This window comes from Canis lupus, chromosome 14 (assembly GCF_011100685.1).
Source record: "Canis lupus familiaris isolate Mischka breed German Shepherd chromosome 14, alternate assembly UU_Cfam_GSD_1.0, whole genome shotgun sequence".
In the NCBI taxonomy this organism is placed as follows: domain Eukaryota; kingdom Metazoa; phylum Chordata; class Mammalia; order Carnivora; family Canidae; genus Canis; species Canis lupus.
In genome coordinates, this window is record NC_049235.1 from 34,419,604 (window position 1) to 34,442,071 (window position 22,468).

Genomic DNA, 22,468 nt, shown 5'->3' on the forward strand with positions numbered 1-22,468 from the left:
TAATTTACATTTCACTTAATACTATAATTACTATTTACATTTCCAACATCAAGAGTTAGATTTTTAAATACATCATGAAACTCTGATGTGATAGTCACTTTACAGTGTAGAGTACACTTACACACACATCCTTATAGGGATTATGAACTGCCTTTTTTTTTAAAGATTTTATTTATTTATTCATGAGAGGTACAGACAGAGAGTGAGAGAGAGAGAGAGAGAGAGAGAGAGGCAGAGACACAGGCAGAGGGAGAAGCAGGCTCCATGCTGGGAACCAGACATGGGACTCAATCCCTGGTCTCCAGGATCACACCCTGGGCAGAAGGCAGGCACTAAACCACTGAGCCACCCAGGCTGCCCTGACTTTTTTTCTCCATTGCAGTACCACACTGTCTCAACAGTGGCTGTATTCTTTAAGACTGTGAAATAATCTCTAGAAAATATACATGTCCCCGCATTGAAGAGTGACTGTCGAGAGCTCCTTTTGTGTTCAAATTTAAAGACCTCATCTCCATCCCAGCCACTTTTCAGGCCTTTCCTTTAAGATCACCTACAGCAAAACAAAAGCTGTTCCAACTTGGAACCAAAGAAAGAAAATAAGAAGCTGAACTAAAATTAATTCTATTTATTTAGAGTACATTGACGATAGTGAATTGTGTTTCAAAGTTATCAGTTTTTCAGGTTTGGAGCATTCATTTGGTCTCTCAAAAGGACCTGTTTTGCAGATCTAGGGCACTTGTAATTTTCCAGCTGGGTTCTTGGTTTGTTTAGCTAATTCTGTGAGTCCCAGTGCGCAGTCCACACCTGAAAAGGGGGAGTTTTCAATGTTGTGGCTTATTAACCAGGTACTTTCCATTCACTCATTAACAATTAGAAAACAGAAAAAGAGAGAGAGAAAGAAAGCCTCCTACTTGTTTTTTTACTCCAAATATGGAGATGGAAAGTATTAAACAAATAAGAAGGAGGGGAAACTCCCGCATATTTCACCTTGACCTGGCTGGACCGGTCTAATGCCTGTAAGAGGCGGGCGCTCTATGAAAGACGTCGGGCAGGCTGCTAGGGGGAAAATGAGAGGTCAGACTTTACCACAGGGAACCACTCCTGCCCCTAGAGGAAAAAGAAAACCATCACCCTGTGTCTCAGATTGGAAACCGAGCCTTGTTTTCAATCCGGAGGACTGGGTTCCCTCCCTCGGCCTAGAGTGGTAGTGACAGGACCCAGGGAGGCGCGCCTTCTCCGACAGTTGCCCAGCTTAATACCCGCTTCCTTTTTGCACCTAAACTTCTGAGCTCCAAAGCGGGCAGAAATGCCCTTTCTCATCCTCTCCTCCGCTTCTCTCTCCCGCTGCGCCGCACTTTGTAACTACTTTGTTCCGTTTATTGGAAAGGTGACGCTTAAGGTCAAAAGATCCACTGTAACTAGCAAAACCCAGAGCCACCACCAGACCCTGGGAAGAGCAGGGCTGTCCAGCCCAGGGCTGAGACTCCGAGGGAGAAGGAGGCGCGAGAAATTTCAGCTAGCGGCTCCGGGTACGGCCTCCGCGGACTGGACCAATTCTCCCAGTGTTGGGGAGATGCCGGCCGGTCTTGGGGTGGGGTGAAGGGTGAGCTCCTAAATCTGCAAGCAAAGTTGGCAGTGCGCACCCGCGGACCAGAGGGTGTTGGGGGCGGGGAGAGGCCCCCTGCTCCACTCTATGCTGCAGCTGCCGGGCAGTGAGTATCTCGGAACAAAGGAGCGCAGAGTGCCCGGGGGAGAGGCTGGGGGTTTGTGCGCAGCTGCCGTTAGGACTGAGCGAATCTCCAAACGGTCCAAGGGAGCGTGGGGGTGTAGGGATTCGGCGAGCAGGGGGAGAGGGAACAGGGGGAGCGATTCTTGTTGCGCGGCCACGCATCAGGAGCTCTTGTGAACGGTGGGCATGACAACTATCAGAGCCAAGGGGGAGAAAAAAGGAGCCGGAGTGAGCAAAACAAAGAGCGAGTGTGGGCCGCGGTGACTTCATGCCTCACCAATGTCCCGCCCACGCTGCTCGGAGCTCTTGCCGCCGCCGCCGGAGCCGCCGCTGCGCCTGCAGGCGGCCGGGGCGAGGCGCTGGGTAGCGTGGGGCTGTTTCCTAGCAACTCGCGGCCCCGAGCGCGCCCAGCTCGCGGCACTTCGGGAGCCCTCCCCCCGCCCCGCCGCCCCGCCGCCCCGCCGCCCCGCCGCCCCGGCCCGGAGCAGGACCGCCGCTCCCCCGCCCCTCGCCGGCCTCGCTCCTCGCGCCTCCTCGGGGGTGCACCCCAGAGCGCGCCAGCTGCCCGGGTGCTGGCCGGCGGGACGCCTGAGCGGGGCACGCTGGGGCCAAAAGGACGAGGGCACGAAGCTCCCGCCCCGCGAGGCCGGGCTACGGCACCCTCGCCGAGCCTCCCCTCCCGCGCTAGCGGCCGTGCGCCCCGGTCCCGGCCGAGCGGGGAGCTGCTATGCCTCCCTCCGCGCCCGCGGGCGCCGGCCGCGGCTTCTGAGGTGCTGCCGGAGCCGCTTCTCCCAGCCGCTGGCAGCCCGCGCTTCCTCCCTCGCCAGCCAGGACGTTGCCGCTTTGACTTTGCCCGCCGCTCAGCTGACGCGGCTGCAGGGCTGTAACCAAGTGGAATCGGCCTCCCTGCCCACCTGTGGAAGAAGCTCGCGCTGATTGATGCGCCATCGACTTTTTCCCCCCTCGGCCTCGCCGGCGTCCCCTCCCACCGAGGCAGCATCACCCAGTGATAGCACTTTAGGCTGGTTTTTCCCCCGGGCTTCGGGCTTTGTTTGGGTTTGATTCCGTTTGGCTGTTCCCTAAGCTGATTTATGCAGCAGAAGCCCCGTCGGCTGGAGAGAAACAAAAGCTCTTTTCTTTGTCCCGGAGCGGGCTGCGGAGCCTGCGCTCGCGTCGCCGCCCCGGGCCATTGACCGTCAGAGGAGGTGCTTCTCGCGGAGGTCGCGGGCCCCGGCGCGCCGTGCTGGCAGGGCCTCGGGGGCCCTGAGATGCCCAGCGGCGTCCGGGCCGGCGTACCTGCACCGCTGGTTCCGAGCCGCGGGGTCCGCCCGCAGGGCCTGCGGGCAACCGCCTAGCGGCACTCGGCCCGCGGGCCCCGAGGTGCGCCCCGGAGAGCGGCCAGGCGGCGGGCGCGGTGCGGGCTGCTTTGCAGTATGTGCCGCTCCGCTCTGGCTTTTTTTGCCGCCGCATTTGTCCGCCTGCAAAACTGCCGGCCGGGTCCAGCCCCGTTCCTTCGGGCGGCCTGGGTGCTTTTAGTTGTTCTTGGACTGGGCCAAAGTGGTAAGTTGTTTGGTTTTCTTTTGTTTTCTTCTCCTCCCCAAAGGTCCTGGGCTGTGACGAGGAACATCCCGGCCAGGTAAGTGACCCAGTGTCAGCCTCCATCCGTCCTGAGAACTTTAGAAGGGCGGGTGTGTGGCAGCGTCCTCCTTTCAGGCGGCCTGAGGGGGGCCAGGTGTCAAGTATTTCCGCCCCGAGTGACAGCAATAACTAACTGTACGAGGACACTCTGTGTGTTGCTCCCGGGATTGGGGGAAGCAGTAAAAGAATGGAAGTTTGGAAGAGGGAGAGCTCCTATTTACGTAAACCAGCTTAGGGGTTCTGCTCCATCCTTCAGGGCATCCTCCTTGAAGGCATCTTTGAGGATGCCCCTCATCGTTTTGCATGTACCACTAGCATTTGATTCAAGGCTGAGAATACACTGGTATAATGGGAGTGACATTTCTGGTTTTGAGTCCAGGAAAGAAGAGGATGGCTGCATAAAAGTTTCTTCTATCATAGTGCTCTCAGCCTGAAGGAATTGAACACAATCGAAAAATATTCTCTAAGTCACCACTTTTTCAGTTTAAAAAATAAAAATAGGGTCCTAGCTAACTGATGCTTCAGTCAGATCAGCCCCTGAGACTGAGACCCTGAGACAGAAACCTAGACCAGGATTGACAGCTTTCAATCCAGGCAAGCCACTTCTATAGAATTGCCTTGATTTGGAAAGGATACTTCTTTATAATGTTTATTGTCCTGATTTTACAAATGAGGACAGGATCTCCCTCCCTAAGTCACAAGAAAAGCTCAAGTCAAATAGTGTATGAAAAGGTGTGTTGGCCCCTTTGAATTACACGCAGATTTAAGGTGGCTATCCTGGCTTGTTAGCAAACAGTAAAACATACAGTAAGTAATAACAGTAATCATCAATTTGGGATGAGTTCTTCTTGGTTTTAAATATAAGCCACACATTTATTTTTGCCAAGGCAATGATTATTGCCAATTAAAAAATAAATTTGCTTTATCTGTGTTTGGTTATCAAGCCCTTAAATTCTGCTAGCACCTTTCTCCGACCTCTCCTGTTGAAGTAGAGTTGTGGTTGTTTTGTAGATTAAAATTTTCTCTTATGCTTTGAATTGATGTGCCATGTTTCTGCCTGAAGCTAATAAAAACGATCAAGTCATAATCTTATAAATAAGAGTTCAACATGGAAACATCCAGCTAGTTCACTCATTTGTTGCACTAATAGTTGTCTAATATTTGTTTCAACAGGAGATTTACCCAGTTATGTGAAATGAGAGCAATTAGAGTAAATTTCTATCTTGAGGTTATTTTTTGGCTTAAATGTTTATTACAAAATAAGTGAAATTTGAAGGCAAAGGAAATAGTAGCATTCATTATCAATTATCTCTTCAGTGGAACTATGCATTGATTGCAGCAGATTTTCCACTGAGTGTAATTCCATCTTGGGTTATTATTTGACAAAGTAGAACACACACACAATACTAAAATGACCAAGACTGTGTCAACAGAGTATATTTCATCCCCAGTGCATAGAGAAAAAAGTGCTACTTGCCTCTAGAATTTACTACTAATAACAATACTTTAAAAATATTCTTTGTGCATGTAAAGATTAGTCAAGTTCTCATGTAATAGCATTGTATTTCCATCTAGTGACTATAATTGGTTTGGAGCAAACACTATGAATGGGTTCCCTTGCACCTGCAGTTGTGAAAAGAGAATGCTTATCTGAAATCAGAACAAGGCATCCTTTTCCCAGTCACTGTCAATATACAAAGGTTCCTGATGTATACTGGTTTGCATTTCAGTTAAAATCATGAAAAAAATGTAAATTATAGCCAGTACAACTCTGAAAATTAGAGATCAGCGTAAACTGTTGTACTTTCATGATATAGCTACAAGTCTCAGATTATATGTCTTCACAGTGCAAATTAGATGCTTAAAGCAGAATAGAAATTTAGGTATCAATTACAAAAGAAATCTTGTTCCCTCGCTTAGTAGTTTACACCAAGGAAATGTTGAGGACAATAAAGCCATATATAAGGAACCATAAACTGCACAACAACATAACTTTGGGTTTAATTTTTGAATTAGGATTTATAGGTCCCAAATATGTAGTGGACTTTTAATAATGAATATATGGTGAGCAAGGGGGATGTTGTTAATAAATCTGACCATTTTTCTGATCTAGAGAAACGTTTTTCAACTTTCCCTGGTGGAAATCACCGACAATCGGAGAAACAATAACAGTATAAAATGGTTAATGAGTAACTGGAAAACACTAAAGAATACTTAGTGGTTAATATTTGAAGAGTTAATTCAGCAAACACTGTTGTTTCTACATTTGTTCACTTGGAAAGGTTAAAAATATTTTTTACTAAATTTTTATAGAGCAATATAAGAATGACAAATTTCAGAAATTACCATTTATTTTTTTTAAAAATGTTAACTATTATTGCAATAAAATTTTACCTTCTGTGCATAATCAGCTATTTATTCTTTAAGTAACAATCAGATTAGCATTCTCTTATAACTGTAATATTATTTTACCTCAGAACATATTTCACAAGTGTTCTGAGATTTCTTTATACTTATCTAAAGAGGATATTTAAGAGAATCAAGGCTTCATTTTTAAAAGTCCAGCCTTTCAAAATATTTGTACAATAAGCATCCAAGTTAATTCTATCTTAAAGCAATTGAAACGCTTTCTGATAAAAAAAAAAGTTTGTGCTGCATATGAAAAGTCTTTGTGTTGTATATGAAAGCAAAAGAACTGATTATGATTTGGAAAAATTCCTGTGCCCCCAAATAGCTCCTTCACCTGTTAACAAATAAGCTGAAATTTTACCATGTAATGGATTTATTTGGATTAAGTATGGTATTGGCAGATTTCTTTTAATTTTTATCTATATTTGGAAATTTTCTAACCTCTACAGAAGGAGAGAGAATGGTATAAGGAGTCACTATACACCCATCACCAGGCTCCATCAACTATCAACTCAGGGCTAATTTTTTTTTTTATCTCTTCCCTTACTCATTTCATCTCCTTCCCCAATAAGTTTATTTTAAAGCAAATTTTATGTCATTTTATTCTAAAATATTTCAGTACATCAAAATACTATAGGAGAAACTCTATCATTTGTCTCACGGCATGAATATTTTAGCTGAAATTTAGGGCTATAGGAGTGTTTACTATGTTTAAAGGCAGAGATGAAGAAGTGAGGGAGGAAGCAAAGACAGGTAGTTTCAATCATTTACTTTTCAGTGATTCCATTATGGCTGCATTAAAAATATTTCTCTTAAGACTATGCATGTGTAACAGCTTTTTGGTATGCATGTATATCAAAAAGAAAAATTAGCATGAATAAATCTACTTCCCCAGACAAATGTCAATTCTTTTATCCCAATGGAATCACAAGTATAGCTTTTTTGGGGTTTCAGTTTTAAGGATTGTTCCCCCTGTGTCTGGAATTGTCAGTTTTTCTCCTCTCTACTGGACCATTTATACCGGATGCATATCCATACATGTGGTAATATCTCTCAACTTCTACTTCTAACGCTCCTTTTAGCAAAAATCCTTGAAAGAGTTGTCCATTCCTGCTGTCTCCAATCTTCCTCACCTTCTCTTTGAATCCATTGTTTTAATCACCTTTGCAGTTATACCATCCTGTTAAGATCATAGTGCCCTCCCTATTGCCAAATCTGACTGCCAGTTTATAGTTTTCATCCCACTTGGCCTATCATCTGTCAGCGAGTTGACACTATTGACCACTCCCTGCTTCAAAACACTTCTTTCCTTGATTTCCTGAACCCACATTCTCTTGGATTAAGCTCCTTCTATTCTCTGATGTTGGTTCTTCCTCTTGTCCCAACTCTAAATGTCAAAGTGGCTGAGGACTCAGTCCTCAAACTTTCTTTTCTAGATATACACTGAGTCTTCAGATGGACTAATGTAGCCTTGGGTCCTAAATGACCCAGTTGTGTGCCAACAACACACTTGTGTGCCAACAACTCCAGTCTTGACTTCTCTGATCTCCAGGTGGCATAGCAAAATGCCTCTTGAGCATCTCCACCATACATATAAAGGCAAAATCAATTCAAATGTATTCAAAACCAAATGTCTGATTTTCTCCCTCAACTCACTATGTTACCAGTCACACTTCCAGTAGTTCAGGATAACACTTTGGTGGCATCTTTGATTTCTGTTTCTCTCACATTCCACAGTCACTTTACCATCTCCACTGCCACCACTCTGGTCTATGCCATTTTTTACTTGAACTCTTGAATGCCTACCTAAACTGGCTTCTCTGCTTCACAGTGCAGCCAAACTTACTCCTTTAAAAAAATGTACCTCAGGGTTCTGTCCCTCCTCCCCTCAGTACTCTACATGATTTCTCATCTATTCAAATTGAAGGCCAAGTCTTTGTATGGCTTCCAAGATCCTGATGACTTCCTGACCTCATCTCCTTCTCCATTCCTCCTCTATCACTTTGTTACAACAACACTGGTCCTTGCTATACCTTGGATGTACCATGTATGATCCTACCTCCAATCTTGAACTCACTGTTCCTCTGCCTGGAATGTGTTTCCATGAGATATATTTGTTTCCCTCTCCCTTAGTTCTTTGAGATGTCTATTCAAATATCATCTTATCACAGAGGCCCTCTCTGTCCTCTGTATCAACACTATCTAGTGCCTTAACCTGTGTCTTTTTTTTTCTTTTATATATTGTAGCATCTTGGATATGTTACGTATTTATTTACTGTTTTTTTTTTCTTGTTCCCATCCCAGAGACTACGTTATAGCTTATAAGGGAAGGTACTTTGTTCTTGTTTCTGTAATGGAAATGCCAGTTACGTAAAAGGTGCTCAATACATATTTAATGAATGAATGAATGAATAAGTAAATTTCTTCTCAGTTTTGTCATCAGAGTGATTCTCTGTTCATTCCAAAACACGGTTTCATTTATTTCTTGTCAATCTCTCTAACCTTTGTAACAAACAGATGAAGAATCAAGTTCTACTATATTTATTAGATAACAGAATCTTCTTCAAGAAGAAAAATAAAGGTATTTCTATATTTAGTATAAACATGAAAAAATTGCCCATCAAGCCAATTTTGCTATGATTTTCTTGTCCATTCACATTTGATAAAAATTGAATTAATCTTGTAACCTCTCTTTTTTAAAAGTATTTTAAAATATACTATATCTTCAAGTGGTAGAACTTGAAAAAAAATATATATATAGTGGCTTAGTTGGTTGAGCATCCAAGTCTTGGTCTCAGCTCAGGTCATGATCTCAGGGTTTTAGGATTGAGCCCCATATCTGGCTTTTTGCTCAGCAAGGAGTCTGCTTGAGGATTCCCTTCCTCTCCCTCTGCCTCTCTCCACACTTGCTATCTCTCTCTCCAATAAACAAATACTTAAAAAAAAAGATGGACCAGGTATAAAACAATTATCTCAGCTGATATTTTTTTCCAATGTATATATAAGTTTTATTTTTTTTTCAATGTATATTTAAGTTTTAAAGATAAATTATATACAACTGGTAAACTAAACCTTGATTAGACTAAAAACAAAATAAGTTAATAATTTTAATGAACCAAGGGGAGTTGGAGGATATTATTTGGGAGAGTAAGTATCATCTTTGAAGAAGTTTTAATATAGGCAACAACAAGATAAATATGATAATCAATTTTCATTCCAATTTAATTTTTTTATGAGGCAACACTGTATTGCCTTTTCAATTTTTCTATTCCCTATTTTGAAATGAACCTTCCTCAGAACAAATAAACTATTTGAAATAACCTGAGCTTTGTTGTTCATCAGTTTAGAGCTTTTTGTGTCCCATCTGTTAAATTTGACTTATCCAAGTATAAATAGTTGGGTGTTAAATTCCTCACTTTGTCCACCAGCACCACCCCCACAGTCATCTTACTATTCACTAGCTGGGTGCCAGAGGGTATTGCTTTGATCTAAGTTTCTTTAGACTTTAACAAGTAGAAGTCAATCCTATGCAGATACCATCAGTTTTCTTGAAAAGTAATAAACTACTTGCCTTGTTACATAGTCTTTCTCTTGTTTGTACTTAATAAGCTAGGATGCTCAAAGCATCCCCCTTGAAAATGCCTGTTGTATATAGCATTCTGTCATTTGAATGATGTCTTTTTGCTGGTTCAGTGAGACTCACTGAGTAACTTGTATAAAAATGGTGTTACTTATGATATTGAATCTTACCAAACTGACATGAGGAAAGTTTTTTGTATGTCCATCGAATAGCCTAACAACATTCAAAACCTACTCTGTACGGTACATGCTTAGGATCTTCTTGGTCCCCAAAACTAGTCCCTGTCGCAGCCCAAGTCTGTACGTTTAGAGTTTTGCCAGCATGGGAATGCTGAGCCCTATGTATCCTCTCCAATTTTATATGAAATGCATTCTGTAAACTGTATATTGATTATAAAATAAAAGCAGCCATAGAAAAAATAACATTTTATGATGATTCATATTGCATTTTATTAAACTGAACAATTAAATGCTGAGCTTGAGTAGATGGCCTAATTGTTAATCTCTAAAAATGTCACTTTCCCAATTACATCCTAAAGAAGTCATGAAAGTGTGGCTTCTATATGTAGTGGAAAGAAAGTATAATGCTCACATAATGTAACAAACAGGTAGCTCTCACTCTATACCATTCACTGATCTAAATGATTCGCCATATTAATTTAATCTTCATGCTAATACTATGAAAGAGGTAGAATTATCTATTTTAGAGATGAGGAAATTGAAGCACAGAGGAGATCATTTCAGTCACCTAGGTAGTAAGTAGAAAAGATGAGATTTGAACTGTTGTGTTGCCTCCTACCTTCTTCAAAAAATTTCTGGATGTTGCTCAAAGTTATACATTCACTGTAACTGTCAGATGAAAGAGGACTTTCACATACTCCTTCTGTGGAGATTCCTGGGTCCTACCCTGTAACAATGTTACTGGCACAGAGTAATTACAGATGGGAATATAATGATTTGTGAATTGGGAGCGTGATCAAAGCATACCTCCAGTGGAAGCACCCAAATGCTCTCAACTCATCTTAAATACACTTCACTATGGTTAGTTTCCTATTATAGTGAGAACGGAGAGAAGACATGTGGCTTTATGGGAGTAACTTGGAATGTAACTCTGCCTCCCACAGGATTTCCAATGTGTTACAGATGTGTATGACTTGTGGTTATGAGAGAGAAAGAAAAAGAGACTGATCTACTAAGTACGTGGTAACCTGTTCAGTCAAAAGTATTCAAGGTACATGTCAGACCGCTGATCATCCTAGGGCTTGTGTCATTCCTAGCAGCTTGGAGCTATTCTATTATAGCTTGATACTCTGTATAGTTTAATATATTCATATTATTATGTCTCCATTAATTTTTACTAAAGTAGGTAATTCTTTGGCTGTTAAATATTTGCAGTGATTAGCCATGTCTAGCAATATTGGTTATTTAGGGCATTTCCAGTTAGGCTAGAGGAATATACTGCTATGCTTTCTTCAGGCAGAAGTTTTTGCTGGTTTTTTTTTTTTTTTTTTTTTTCAGTTTTAGAATTTTATTTGACAGTCAGCAGTTAGTTTTCATCCATATTGACTGTCCATAGATTTTTGATAGGTCACCACCACATAGAGCCTATTTAGTGAATTTTATCCTCATGTGTTCTGGACAACCAAACACATGCAGTGTAGGACACTCCTTATTCCTTTGACCCACATAACTCTGTTGAGCCTGATGCCAATGTATACAGCTGGAGTTCCTTTCTCCTTCATGGCAAAGTGCCTGTAGGGCATGGTTCTTAAAGCCCATTCCATGGATGCACTTGTGTATTCCCTGGTCACTATCTCATTAAGGGCAAAATAGCCGTTCTTATTCTTGTCACTCTTTTCATTTATCTCCTCCTTTTAATATAATGCCTCTATAGTAGAGAAAGCTGAAATATCCTTCATTCCATGACCTTCCTTCCTAACTAGTCTTCATCATTTCAAATCTTTGTCCACATTTTACCTTTCTACTCAGAACCTTCTATACTACAAGTGTCTTCAGGTTCTTCCACAGGGCAGACAAATTCTTCCTAGGGTATCCCATGCCTAACTCTCTGAATCCTTGTTCGTGTCCCATTTCCACACCTGTGACCTCCTTAAGAAAGAAACTGTGGGGAGCCTGGGTGATGCAGTTGGTGGAACAACCGACTTTGGTTTTGGTTCTGGTTGTGATCTCAGGGCCCTGATCTCAGGGTCTTAAGATCCAACTCTGCACTGGGCTCCATGCTCAATGTGGAGTCTGCTTTAGACCCTCTCTCTCTGTCCCCGTTCATATGCTCTCTCTCTCTCAAATAGATAAATCTCAAAAAGACAAAAGAGAGAGAGAGAGAGAGACACTTCAGGTTGGTTCTGTGTCTCTAATACCTGGCATATGGTAGGTCCTAATAAACAATTTGAAGTAAATGACTGAGTGAATGAGGTGGAGACAATAGTGATTAACTTAAAATTGGGTATTCAAGCAAATAAACATCTTTAGCTATAATCCTCATTAGAGTTTGAACTTTAAGAAATAGTTTTCTTTTCAAAAGTGAGTTCTACTATGAAAGTTTTAATCCCATAAAATACACCTGTTTCTGCTTTCTCAGTCCACTCCAGAAGGCAGTTTCTTGGCTTTATAGGAAAATCTCTAGCAAAGATCAAAATAGAGACTTTGTATTTTTAATCTACGTTTTACAAAGTTGTTTTCCTTTTAAATTCCTGTGATAATTTTCAGTGTTGATAATTAAGTATAAAAAGTAATCCTGATCCTTTACCATCAATTTGTAATTTAAAATAGATTTCTATTTAGATTATACAAACTGGATTTTATAGTTACTTAACCAAATACTAAAAAAGGTATTGAAGACAGACTACTCTAGTTCATTTAATCATTATTCATTTAGATTTTCTTAAAACATCCATAGCATTGTGTGTTAGAGTTAAAAGAATAACAATAGTTAACATTTATGAAGTATTTTCTGTATGCCAGGTACCCTTCTGTACATACAGTATAAAAATATATCCTTTAATGCCCACAACTCTCTGAGGTATATACTCTGATAATTCTGATTTTATAATTAAGCAAACTAATTAAGGAAATATTGAATAACTTCTTCAATATCCTTAGCTAGTAAGTAATGGAACCAGAATTCAGACCTAAATGCATTGAGTCTACAGCCTCTATCATATATAATAGACTCTTCAGGGATGAGAAAAGTCCCTGCTCTGGTCCTCCCTACAGGCAAGTTATCCCATGCTGTATGACTGACTATTCTCTTCTACATCATCTCCAGAATTCTCTGGCCAAACAGCCCCAAATTACTTTAAGGGTCATCCTGTGGGTAGACTGTGCCACCTTTATGCCTAATCCAAGAGAGGGGAAGTAAACAAGGGGAAGTAATTTACTGACATAAATTAGCCAAATTTTGTTGAATTATTCAGCTGGCTTATATTTAATATCTATAAGTGAATGAATAGGTAAAATAAACATTTTCATACTGCTTTAATGGACTAAAAGGCCTATTTTTCATTTTAAAGATCAATCTTAATGTGACCTCCTTACGGTTTTTAGAGTAAGTAAATTACTATAATTTACATATCAAGGAAAAATAATGGAAGTCAAAATGTTTCCATTGGGATTTTATAATTTAATTAAAACAATCCTACCTTTCAACAAAAGTATTCCATCAAGTCACGCTGGGAAGCTACTAATATTAAACAGATTTATCAAAATTACCTTCCCTATGTTATTTTTTTAAGGTTCCAACTAAAATTAGTATAGGAAATAAGAATAAGATCATTAAATTAGAATTATAATGTTAAGTTATAGTGGTTCTATTGGATATATACTCAGGGTGATTTTTAAAAATGCTTGTGAGCGCTGTTATTCAGAGTACTAAATGTTCATATTTTAAAACAGCATATAAGATTTTAGGAAGTGGCCTTTCAGGACTCTGTCAAAGACCGAGTCTGTTGCCATTCTAGATCAGTACTGATGCAGTTTGACTTAGAAAACTGCCTCCCAAAATCATGTTTCCCAGATTGTATGGAATAAGGAAAATTACCTGCCAAGGACTAGTTCAAGCCAAAGTCCATGGGTGAGACCAAGTGGAGGGAAAGTCTGGTAATGAAGGTGGGAAAATGAAAGACAAGAAATGTCAGCTCTGAAGAAATGTACCAAATATGTCTTCTTAGGTATGTGAAGTGGGCAGTGGCTTTTCGCCATGGATGTGTTGATATTTTGCATGGTTTGGGACCCAACTTCCTTTTACAATAGAAAAAAGTTGATATTTCTAAATATGATAATGGTAAAATGCAGCCACAGTTGAGGTACTGTTTGTCCACATATACATATGGTACCAGGGTCCTATCCTCTGAATTGAACCACAAACATTTTCCCAGGTACAAGCGTTTTTCCTGATTTCAGTGGAGAGCATATATTTGCTATGATTCCCTAGTAACTGTTATAGATACTGGGTAGAGAAAGGAGCTGGGTGGAAAGCTTCAACCTTATGGTATGAGGGATTACGACTATGTTCCAAAACAGATTTAGAATATTATCAGGTTGAACAAAGAAAATAATTAAAAGAAAAATTCAGAATTCTACAAGATTAGGCTGACAGTAGGTACCTTAAGGAATGCCAAACTAGGAAATGTCTTTTCTTATTGCCAGCTTGCTAGGGTGCTGGACTGGCTATGCCTGGTAGTGTAAGGTATTCATTGACTGCAGTAGAACAAAGAATGCAAGAAAGTTTTGGAGGGTGTAGGAATTGCTGTAGAACTGGCTGTTCTAGTTGCAAACAAAGAACTCACTGTAGCAGAACTGTATTATTGGCAGGAAAAATGACCTAGCTGGTCTCCTTTTTTAGTACAAGGCATACCTCCTAAGATATTGCTCTATTGTGTTTGTGTGCATTTGGCTTGAACTTTTATTGAAGATGAGTGGAACATAATTTGCAAAAGAAAACCCTCTGGAAATGATAAATGGGGCTCAAGTTCCAAGGGAATTCATTTGGAAGGTAGTAACACCAAAAAAACTCTCAAAAAGAGAGTAAGTTTCACACATTCAAAATTTTGGTTTAAAAAGTCCCTTTTGATGAGTGTTTCAACCATAACCATCTAGAACCAGAGCCTTAAGGTGAGGGCCAATGTAATATAATCACAGTGCCTATAACCTCTGAAGTTGGTAACAGAAACACAAGGATTAACATTACTAGTACCCGTCACTAGTACAGAGGATGTAGCATGTTTGATGCCTCTTGAAGAATCCAAAGCCACATAATGCTTGGTGACATTTAATGGGATGATGTTGGGATGGAATAGAGGCCTGGGTTCCTGAGCATGTCTTGTACCCTGCTGAAGGCCGCATAAAACAGCTGGAGAATGAGGCCCAGTGCTCCCCCTTAGGGTGCACATGGTATGGTATATATATTCAGGACTAACCCTTGGCTACTAGGAGGTCAGCACAGCATTGATACCAGAGGTCACTGCTCTCTGAGAACAGGGTCACAAATTAGATCATCTGGTGATAGACTTGTTGGGCAGAAATTGAGTATTAGGTATTATGAAAAGTCAGATATCATTTTCATGGTTTCACGATCAAGTGGTCCCTCATAAGAATATACCTCATGAGAATTCCCTGCCACAGTCCCTTGCTCTAAGGATTGCTAATGGTTCTGCCCCAGGTGGAGGTAGTGAGATGTGTGGGTGATTTGGATGATTACATGGAATCAGATGAGGCCAAAAACCTTGAGCAAAGGTATGAATACACTGTAAAATTTAGGAAAGTGTCTGGTAATAACAAAGATGGAGAGGGGGTCATATTAAATAAGAGCTTAGGATTTTGAAAGAATAGAGGTTGATACTTTTGGGAAATGGGGAGGTGGGGAGTTAGGGGAGAGGCCTATAAACAGCCAGTGAGAACAAAGAGAAGATTAAAGCATCGGTTGAAGATTTACCCAAAGAAAAATGAACTCTGATAAAGCTGAGTTTTGATGAAGGAGAAGTAGTAGCTGGACCATTTGGGGACATATGGAGAATATGGAACAAGAATTTCATAGGACAATACAGACTATAGATTAGTTTGTTTTATAATATCACTATTAAATGTCCTGAATTCACCAACTCTGTGGTGGTTTTGTAAGAGAATATCCTTGTTTTTAGGAAGTACACACTAAAGACTATGAGGTAAAACACTGTCAACTCATGCATATGTATAAAGAAGTACCTAGTCAAATTCCATGCAATGAAATAAAACTGAACAATTATTATTTGAAATAGTTTAAGGTATTTAAAGTATTATAGAAGATTAAATTTCTATCCTATAAGACAGGTGAAAAATCTTTTCATTATAATTCAGAATTTTCTTTGTCTGAGCCCAAAGTAAAATGGATTTTATAAAAGACACAAGTATTTAGGATCAATCTTGCACTGAAGATAGAAGAAACTTTACTATAGAGAATAGAATGTGAAATATATTATTAATGTATACTTCAAGCTATTAGTTTTAGTATTAGCATTATTAGCAATAATAGTATTAATTACTAAGATACTTAATCTTACATTTGGTGTTACTACACACTCAAGTTTTCATACTCTGAAGGCTTGCAAGAAGTTCCCAGTAGAATATAAAAATCAATTTTTGAATTTGAAAAATAATTTTATTATCCAACTGAGCTCAATGTATTTGAAGAAGCATTAAAATAATTTACCCCTTGATCTGAATGGAAGTCATGTATATCAGATCACTACAGTACAGAGATAAATGACTTTAGTTACTCACTAACTGATCTGCAATTATCTGTAAGTCAAAGGATTTATTAATGTGTCATTGGCTTACTTTTTAAAAACCACTGAAGTAATTTAATATTTTTGTATATACTATCAAGAGAGAAATATATTTCCTCACTGTGCACCAACTGTCCTTTAGCTAACAAAAAATACTCCACGTTAGTTTACAAAGCTCATTTTAATAAAATATATGATATAATTTGCATTAATATGTAATAATATGTAATAATAATTACATTAACAAACCACGTCTCTTTAACGTATCAATTAGTGCGTTTTGACAGATGTATAGGCTTGTGGAACTACTACTACAATCAAGATAAAGAACATTTTTATCCTTCAAAAAGCTTGCTTGTGCCTCCTAGTTAACAGTGTTAAAACAGTGAATGGTTCTGCATTACCAGGCAACTGGTGGGCAACTGGATATACCTAACATATAGGGCTTAGTGAGCCTTTTAAAATAAATCTTCCATATTATAAATTGTATCTTAAAATATTCCCATAAATTAATAGAACTGTGCATGGTATAAAGCAAATGTTCTCCACCAATCATGTCCTTTTAACTCAGACTCTTCATTTTAAAGTGTTTTTAGAGCACATAAAAAGGAGGAGCATTTTCTTTGCTTCATCAGCCAGGAAGCAAAACCCCAGCAAAGTTATTATCAAGCCAAGGTCAAAGAATAGGCAGTTATGGAGAAGAACAAGATGCCTGCTTCCCTGTTCCAGATTTGGCTTCCAGGACAGAACTGGAAATTCACAAATGGAAATAGCAACTGCAAACACCATTTCAAGTGCTTCTGCCTAATTAGCATGCAGCCCAGAGCTGTCCCCTGGCAAGAGGCTGGGGAAACACAGTTGTAAAAGGATAAGTTCTCCCTTATGCTGAAAAAGTGCCAACCAATGTAATTTAGGCACTCAGCACTCAGTGAGATGTTCAGGCTGGAGCTTCAGTGTTAAAACTCAAAGTTTCCTTGTGCATGCAAATAAAATGAATTTTGTAAAGGGCACTGTAGTATTTAGGGAGGTCTTTGGCACTGACACAGAAAATAATACTGCTGAGAATCTAACACCCACCTCCCAAGAGTGGGACTGATAATAGGAAAAGCAATGACATACTATTTATATGAAAAAAATTGAGGTACATGGGAATTATTATTGAGTCATTACTTAAGACTAATAATAGTTTAATAGCAAGAGTTTGGCTTAATTGTCTTTATGTTATTCTCTATTCCATATAGGACATCATTTAAAAGAAAAGGCTCTGTACTCAGAACTAGGTTCAAACCTGCTCTCTCTACTCACTAAATGTGTGACTTTAGAATGAGACAGACTTTCCCTAAACTATAGTTCCCCATCTTTATAGATGGGCATCCTTTCCTTATAGGATTTTTTAAAAGTCTCAATGAAATAATACATATAAAGTGCTTAGTAGAGGACCTAAAACAAAGTAATCATTTAATAAATATTTATTGTTTTTCATTTTCCCTAACCCTATTGTATATATAGGTTTGCTTTTTCAAGTTGCAGAGTAAAATACAAATACCTTTCTGGTTTTTGAAGTGTAATTGCAGGAAAGCCAAATGCTAAATAAACTAAAATTCATTTTGGATTCTAATTTACTTTTTTAATTAGAACAAAATTCTTTATAATATAAAGAGTTTCTTTGTTTCTCTAATCAAGTACACACCTGCAATGTGACTTCAGATTTAAAAAACATAATGTAGAAAATGCATTCCTACTATCCTGGGGCATTTCTTTTACATCCTTAACTATGGCATTTGAGGTTTTGACGTGAATAGCAGTGTGATATATTTTTTTTTTTTAAGTGGGAGAAAGGAAATTCATACCTGCCAAGAGTTGGAGAGGAAAATAGGAAGAGCCCCTGGAACTCTAGTATGTTAGATTAAAAACATTATTTAGAGGAACAGAGTGGGAAACCGGTGAATATTTTGGCTTTTATAAAAAGGGAGTGTGCCTCATAAACAGGACAGTTGGAATGTATGGAATAGTTCCAGTTAAAACAAGACACAAAGCACATGACTAATATTGCTTTTCCAAGTTAGACAAATGCAGCTTTAACCAGAATTTGCCTCAGAGGGGCCTCTGGAGCCCTCCCTGAATCTTGAGATTTTGATCCTTGTTGAAGTTCCAAATCTGAAGAAGGAAAGCTATCCTGGGAGATTCTGTGCTTTGACCCCATCTTTCTCCCTTAGTTTCCTCTCACTTCCTCACAAATTTCCCCCAGATGAGTAAATGTCAGAAGACAAACTGATGTGCTCAGGTGCTTTCAGTTGCAAACTGAATTTGATTGTCTTTAGGAACAATTTTTGTTACAAATTGAAAATCTGCTTGGCCCACCAAGAGAAATTTCACTGTCTAGAAAATAATATGAACTGCAAAGTCATTCTCAAATGCACTCAAGTATTCTTTATACTCTTTCATCTTCCCACATTTAAGAATATATGTCAAAATACATAAAATATCAAATATACATAAACATATTATATATAAAATCTAAAAACCATCACAAATTTTTCAACCAGATGTCTGCGTCGTACCTGTCCTTCAAAACCTGTCAGGCCCTCCTTCATGTGAAGAGATTCCTTCATCACTAACTCAGGGCATTCCCTTTCCCTTTCCTGACCTTTCCTATTTATCACCTTAGCATGGATTGCCTTGTTTATTTGATTTCTTGTTCTGTACCACCAAACTAATGTGCATTTAGGGTGACCTTAGACCTCAGTTTACCTGAGTTCTAATTTATACCTTGCACCAGTGTAGTTAATAGTGCCCTCTTTCAAGTTAAAAAGTGTTCTGATACAGCTGATACAGCATGGTTTATATAATCGTCCATTGTATGCTGCAATCAGAATTTTTTCAAAGCTACATTGACTAAAGTGTGTGTAAATGAATCACAATGAAAGGTTGTGATATGACCTCACCAGACCAGCCTTCTTGTGATGGCCCATTTCAACACAAATGAATGTCATCAGTGGCTTTACAATGGTTCTTCTTGTAAATTCCATCATGAACTAGTTTTGATTTATGCCATCCCAGCTCACTTTAAATTCTGACTCATGTTGGGATTGCCCCAAATAGGGCAGGGCAGACAAATGGAATGTGTAGCATTGCCCTAACATTTCTTAACCTGCCCAGCATTGAAAGTGGTTTTTCTCCCGCTTTTGTTCTCTAAAAATCTTTATGTTAGCCTAAAACCCTATTGGACTCACATGAATTTTTTATTTGTAGCAAGGGAGGTTGAAACTTGTCCCTGAAATGTAAAGATTACACATAATAAAAACCTAATAACCTAGTTGATGAAAAGAAAAGATTAGTGCTATTTCATAACATCAGCCTTATAAGAAAATTCTGCTCAGTAAAAAAAAAAAAAGAAAAAAAAAACTACTCAGCCTTATAGGGGAAAAGAACATTAGCTGAATTGAAATCTGATATAGATCTATGCAATAAGAAAACAATAGGTGAATTTGGTGGTTTTGCATCCATTAATGATAGCGTTAAAAAGTGCTATATCAATTCAATATCATTTCCATCACATATCCAGGGTTCTTTAGAAAAAAATTACCCTGCCATAAAATAAATCAGCAGAACTATACACTATCAGAAGACCAAATGTAAAGAAATTTGTCCCTATATTTTGGGTTTTTTTTTTTACACTTCAAAACATCAAGATATGTTCATCCAGTAAGCATAATTATATGTATTGCCTTTTGCAATAAATTGGTTTTAGAAATAAATATTTTTATTTTTAAAATTTATTTATTTTTTATTTTTAAGATTTTATTTATTTTTTCATGAGAGACACAGAGAGGCAGAGACACAGGCAGAGGGAGAAGCAGGCTCCCCACAGGAAGCCCGATGCAGGACTTGATCCCAGGACCCCAGGATCACAACCTGAGCTCAACCGCTGAACCACCCAGGTTCCCTGAAGACTTTTTTTAGACTTGGATACTGGGTTTAAAAAGAAAATATATATAAGTATCTGTCCTCCAGGAACTGCCAGCTTAGTAGTCTTATTTTTTCCAAGGAAAAACAAAATATGTCTCTTCAGAGTGGATGGTCTGTGTCATGTAATGTTATGCTTAACATAAAGCATTTGCATTAATCCTGCTCAAGTCTTTCTTTTACTATCTTTCAAAACTCATGTAAATTTTCCTCTTACATCAGAAACAGTTCTGAATGGGGCACCTGGCTGGCTCAGTCAGTAGGAGCATGCAACTCTTGATCTCTGGATTGTAAGCTCAAGCCCCGTGTTGGGTATTGAGAACTTAAAAAGAAAAAAAAAAAAGATTTCTGAGACTCAACCCAGAATGGGGGCAGCAACTACATGGTGCTGTGAGGGGCCAGGCGCTCTTTACCTCTGCCATTGTTAGCATTGGCTTTCATGAGAAAGATTCCCTCAGGGCTCAAGATGCTGCTACTAAGCTAGACATCCTTTTATAGTGCTGGTGCACCATCCCCAGTTGCTCTGAGTTCTGGCCATTAATGACTCACAGCTACCTCATTTTCAGAAAAATGGCCTCCATCAAAGGGAGCCATATTGCTGAGTAATATGTAGAGGTTAACCCACCCCAACCCCCAGCCCTCTCTGTGCTGCCCTCAGTAAATGATGGGAGGGTATAAAAGCCAGGCTCCCACTTTGCCTCAAAGTGGAAAAACTTTGTGGCATCATTTGTGTTCTGAGTTCTGGGTAGAATCAGTTGAGACCAGAATTTGACTCCAACAGTATCTTTGCACCCTGTCTTTGCTGACCTTTCCTCACTTCCCTTCTCAATAGATTGTTGCCACCAACAATCTCTATCTCAGGTTCTTTCTTTGGGTAGCTAAGACAATTATTTGTCTTTCTTATAATGTCTTCATTTCCTCACCCTTTCTTTTGAGTTTCCATATAAGCATTGAACATTATCATACCGCTGCCTTTTCCTCCAAATATACTTAGACTATCAACCCTCATCACCGGAACAGCTAACAGAGAAGACAAGAAAGAAAGGAATCCAAGCTGTTTTTGACCAAACATAAATATGGATGTAGGTTTTTTCAAGTGCAAGTAGAGCCAAAATTATTAGACAAACTGTTTTTTCCCATAGAGATACTCATTTTCATTTCCACTGCCTGCATGCTTATTTGCTACAAGTTTGAAACAATATGGTAAAGGCAAAGGAGAGAAAAATACTCTAGGTTGGGTGTTGCTGCTAGAAGAGTAGTATTTCCTGAACTATTAGTTTAGTAGCAAACTGAAGATATTAAAGTTTCTTTTTCAACTAATTCTATGTGAGCACAGTTGAAATATGCATTTGTTGCATAAAAATTATTTTAGTATGCTGAAGTTTGGCACAGATACATTATTTTAATTCCTTTAATAATATCTGCTGCCTTGTCTAATTTTACAGTAAAATTATGTTGCATAGAGTAAGTGCTAAGTTAAAGAGCAAATGTAAAATATTAATAAATAAAGAATGTGGTTTTGTTTATGTTTATATGAAGTCCAAGGAAAAAACCAGAGAAAAAGAATAATACAAGTAATTAATTATATTATTTCCTTGCTCCCTCTGTTTTGTTATACCCCCTCAGTCACTAGCTTCCTCATTATACATCTCTAGCTCTTCAGAGCTTCCCTGCTCAGATCTACCTTTTCCAAAGAGTTTCCCATGCTTCCACGTTTTTTCCCTTGCCCCTTTACCTAATCTCAAAATTTAACTGACTTTGGTTTTGTTTCCTATGCCTGATTTTCATAGTAGTCCTAACCACCTCTTCTGTCTCTATATATTTGTAGGCACCTTTAGGGAATAGCTTCTCTTTTTTTTTTTTTCAAAGGTTTTTTTATTTATTCATGATAGACATAGAGAGAGAGGCAGAGACACAGGCAGAGGGAGAAGCAGACTCTGTGCAAGGAGCCTGATGTGGGACTCGATCCCGGGACTGTAGGATCGTGCCCTGAGCCAAAGGCAGGCTCCGAACCGCTGAGCCACCGAGGGATCCCCGGGAATAGCTTCTCAATCAAAACTTGGAATAAGGGGCACCTGGGTGGCTCAGTGGTTGAGTTGGCTCAGTTCATAATCCCAGGATCCTGGGATTGAGTCCACATAGGCTCCCCACAGGGAGCCTACTTCTCCCTCTGCCCATGTCTCTACCTCTCTCTGTGTCTCTCATGAATAAGTAAATAAAATCTTTAAAAAAACTTGGAATAACTAGCAAGTGATTAGAACAGAAATCTATTGCTTTGGTTTTATTTTTAGATCAAATGATAGCATGCTAAGTGTGCAAAATAGAGCTTTCAGTAATCAAGTAATGTATTTTAAAGGTATCTGTAAAA

General features: G+C 39.3%; 1 protein-coding gene and 1 long non-coding RNA gene across 6 annotated transcripts in view; one reads left to right on the plus strand and one right to left on the minus strand.

The window, feature by feature from the left end:
- Positions 1 to 610: 610 nt before the first annotated feature.
- On the minus strand, positions 611 to 1,999 carry LOC102155599. Of its 2 annotated transcripts, XR_005369522.1 has the most exons (3): positions 1,644 to 1,999; positions 988 to 1,053; positions 611 to 804 (listed from the first exon to the last, which is right to left on the minus strand). It is a non-coding gene; the product is annotated as an uncharacterized LOC102155599 (long non-coding RNA). The 2 variants fall into 2 exon arrangements; XR_005369521.1 differs by lacking the exon at positions 1,644 to 1,999 and having other exon boundaries at positions 988 to 1,270.
- ITGB8 (integrin subunit beta 8) overlaps positions 1,481 to 22,468 on the plus strand; it is a 77,924-nt gene continuing 56,936 nt past the window's right edge. For 2 of the 4 annotated variants that reach the window (XM_038557067.1, XM_038557065.1), the window contains exon 1: positions 3,080 to 3,289. In XM_038557067.1, coding sequence (XP_038412995.1) covers positions 3,163 to 3,289 — 127 coding nt within the window. In that variant the 5' untranslated portion in view covers positions 3,080 to 3,162. Of the gene's footprint in view, positions 1,713 to 3,079; positions 3,290 to 3,349; positions 3,366 to 22,468 lie in introns of those variants that run through there. The other 2 variants (XM_038557068.1, XM_038557069.1) reach the window with 2 other exon arrangements.